General features: G+C 48.3%; 1 protein-coding gene across 1 annotated transcript; it reads right to left on the minus strand.

Annotated features, from left to right (window-relative positions):
• Nucleotides 1-2392: 2392 nt before the first annotated feature.
• On the minus strand, nucleotides 2393-3094 carry AURANDRAFT_67311 (hypothetical protein; the record flags this gene model as incomplete). Its single annotated transcript, XM_009042781.1, has 2 exons — nucleotides 2393-2780; nucleotides 2883-3094. 2 exons carry the CDS (start codon nucleotides 3092-3094, stop codon nucleotides 2393-2395), a joined length of 600 nt encoding a protein of 199 aa, XP_009041029.1.
• Between the last annotated feature and the right edge of the window lie 268 nt (nucleotides 3095-3362).

The following is a 3362-nucleotide window of genomic DNA, read 5'->3' on the forward strand; positions in this document are numbered from 1 at the left end:
TTATCACCCCTTTGACTTCTGATGCTACGAGCCTGACATTAGACCTCGAGCAGGGTTCTTATGATTCGAAAACGATATGTTTAGCAAACGGCTGCTATCTTTTTGATTTTGGAGGGTCGGGTCGTATAGGAACGGCTATCTTTGTATTTGTCTTTGATGATCAATTCTCTGGTATTTCTCCGTTTTTGACAACGGTCCAGCTCCATATGGGAAAAGCAGCCGCGGGAGGCTGCACTCTTCCTCCCACAGCAACCCCCAGCCCGTCAGTATCCCCCGTTCCCACTGCGTCACCTACATTCTCCCACGAACCAACGATCTCATATGCCCCGTCGCGCTCACCGAAACCAACTGGAGATCGCTGTGTTCCGAATTGTTATGGTTCTAGCTGCGCTGATCTTCTAGGTATCTATCCAGAATCCAACTGTTTAGAGTTCGGTGAACTCGGATGTGACTGTACTCACTGCATTTGTCCCACCGACCGACCAACAACGAGTCCATCGGGAAGCACGCCACCCACCAGCTCGTTCGCACCCACAAGTGCACCCACGCCATCCCCAAGAGCACAACCTACGGCTGCTCCAAGCACCTTTCAACTTGAGTCTAAGGTTGTTGAAACATCTTCATTCAGCAGAACTCAGGCTTATGCCATTGGTGCAGCTGTTTTGTTTGTCTGTCTCTTAATCTGCCTCAGGCGTCGGAGGCGGAGACGCAAACTTGGTGGCGATAAGCACCTCTTGGCCGACCAAGGAGACGCAAACGTGGCTTGCGAGCTTTATAAAGGGGAATCCTCCAAGCAGACTGAATCCTCATCGAGGAAATCAGAGTTCCATGTAGAAGCCAGTGTGACATCGCCCCCCCTCCCTCAAAGCGAACCCTGCGGTCTGATTGATATCGACAATACTTTGGCAAGGGGTAGCGCAAATATCACAAAAGCGAAGGAGGATATTATAGAGCTCATCTATATTTAGTTCGCTAGTGACCACCAGTCTTCCATAAGGGTCTCATTAGTCAGCACACACCGATGAAATGTCACGCAAGAAGCATGGAAGTCGGAAAATGCAAGTCATATGTGCCAAGGCCAAGAAAACTGAACGGCAGCCTATTTTAAAAACGTGATTTGAAGAAGTTTCTTAAACACAAGTAATTGGAGCCTTCTCGACTCCTCCAGGTGATGACCCGTTGGATGCAGAAGAAATTCTATTGATACTGCATTATCCCTGTGCACTCCAGTAAAATGTTGCCGTTACTTCCAGCACTCTCCATCACAATTCTGGATCATATTTACTGGGTGAGCGTTTTCTTTAAAATATTTGCTGCCACAGATTTTCGTCGAAGAGCCGAACCTGCTAATACCACACTAGGCAGGCAGAGACGAGGAGGCACTTCCATTTCTGATTTCGGAAAAGGAAAGCGCCTTCGGGGCGATATTATAAGGCAGACTCAGCATAGCCAGCATAGGCTAGTATAGCGTCCCAGCATAAGTCCCGAGCAAGGAGCGGAATATAAGCTCCCTAGGTAGCTGGCTTATCGCCAAGCGCACTTTGATTGTGCTTAGTCACACTCGCGTTCTGACGACAATAATCGCCGTCTTTTATGGTAGCAGGTGCACTGTGATCGCAACCAAAACCAGAGCTACATCATGTAGAGAACGAAATATGTGCAGGTGATATAGCCGCCAGGATATATCAGCCAGGATATTCAGGATACAGAGGAGAGAGACAGAAGATAATATCTCGTACTCGAGTACGAGTATCGTCTGTCGCTGACATCCTCTTCTAGTATTGTGCGCCTGAGCGCACCCCAGGAAAATCTTCTTTTGAGGGGAGGGATAAAGTGAGATCCCCCTGCCGAAGGCAGGAGACGAACACGATGCGCGCTTGCGAACTATTATTGATACTCCATTCGCTAATTATGACAAAGACAAGACCGGTGAAGTTGAATTCGACGAACTTAACGATGCTTTAGTCACTGATCTAATCAAAGAATACACTAACGGGGTAGATTACGTTTCTCTTGGATGGTCTTACTGAATGTAAACTGACTGGAGTCGGCAATAAAATGTGGTGGTCTAGTATCCTCGCCATGAGGGATCAATGCCGCGGTCACGTCCCGCAGGATGGGGACTCGCGGAGGACGAAACTGTGTCGCGTTTAACATTCATACCTGGCTGGACGGAACCTTCGGAGAAATGAGTCTGCTCTGCCCTAAACCGTGGGGAAAATACTGTGCATCTATGGGGCCAACCTCCGAAGTGCAACTGTGGCGGGTGCTGTTTTAAAACTGGGCGAGCAAGGGGGAAAGCCTAGTTTATCTCCATATTGCGCTTGTTGGACGTGAGGCTCAGGCTGAGCCGATTCAGATCTACATTTGCACAGCGCTGGCTGTAGGGACTTCAGATCATATCACCATGTTGTTGCACTGCGTTCTCTTCAATTCTTGCGAAATCTTTGGGGATGTGCGGCATGCGGGGTGTGATAACTACGGGTGTGATAACTAGGGCATACCTAGGCTTCTTACCATTCATGGCCACACCTCCAAATGTGCTGCCCATGCACAAACCAAAGCACACACAAATGAGGCTGCACTTCTCATAAGGAAACAAGAAGGAAACAGTATAGCCGATTATATAGGCAAAGGTTACAAGTATAGTGAAGCCGCAAAGTATTTCACGGTTGCTCAACGCAGACACAAATCGGAGCGTAAACCCCATAGAGGTCCCGGGAGCTGAAAAATATATTCTTGGAACATCTGCAACCACTTTGGCGCAATAGTATGCTAACCTATTCAAACCGTATGAACACTCCCTGATATATATCACCGTCTCTTTCCCAAACGTGCCACTGGCCACTGAACCGTACAAGGCAAGCACGTTGAACCCGCACGGTTGAATTGCATTCATGTAACCATTTTGTTGAAGATCCTGACATCTCTCAATCAAATCAGGGTGCTGTTGACGACAGATATCTGTCGCATGTGCACCAACGACATTGTGAGCGAGGGGGTTACCAATGATGCGACCAAGTACAATACCCATCAGATACGGGGCGAAAAGATAGAGGCGGATAAAATGTCGCAAGGAAGGGTAAGCCTGCATGATGGCGCGTTCAAGACAGAGCATAAATTGAAATTTGAAGCTAGGAGGCTGCTTTTTAAATGGGGGTAGCATAGTAGGGTGGTGCATTGGCATGCCCCCTTCCTTCATGCTGGATTTGTATTGGAGCCACGCAATAGAAAACGACTTGTTCGAGTCCCAAGTTGGTTCGCCCAATGGTTGCCTGTCGCCTGACAGACAGAGGAGCACAAAGTCCGGAAACGGTCCGTCGACTTCCAAATCTCGACGAAATCCAAGAGAGGCAAAATTC

This window comes from Aureococcus anophagefferens, assembly GCF_000186865.1.
Source record: "Aureococcus anophagefferens unplaced genomic scaffold AURANscaffold_37, whole genome shotgun sequence".
Taxonomy (NCBI): Eukaryota; class Pelagophyceae; order Pelagomonadales; family Pelagomonadaceae; genus Aureococcus; species Aureococcus anophagefferens.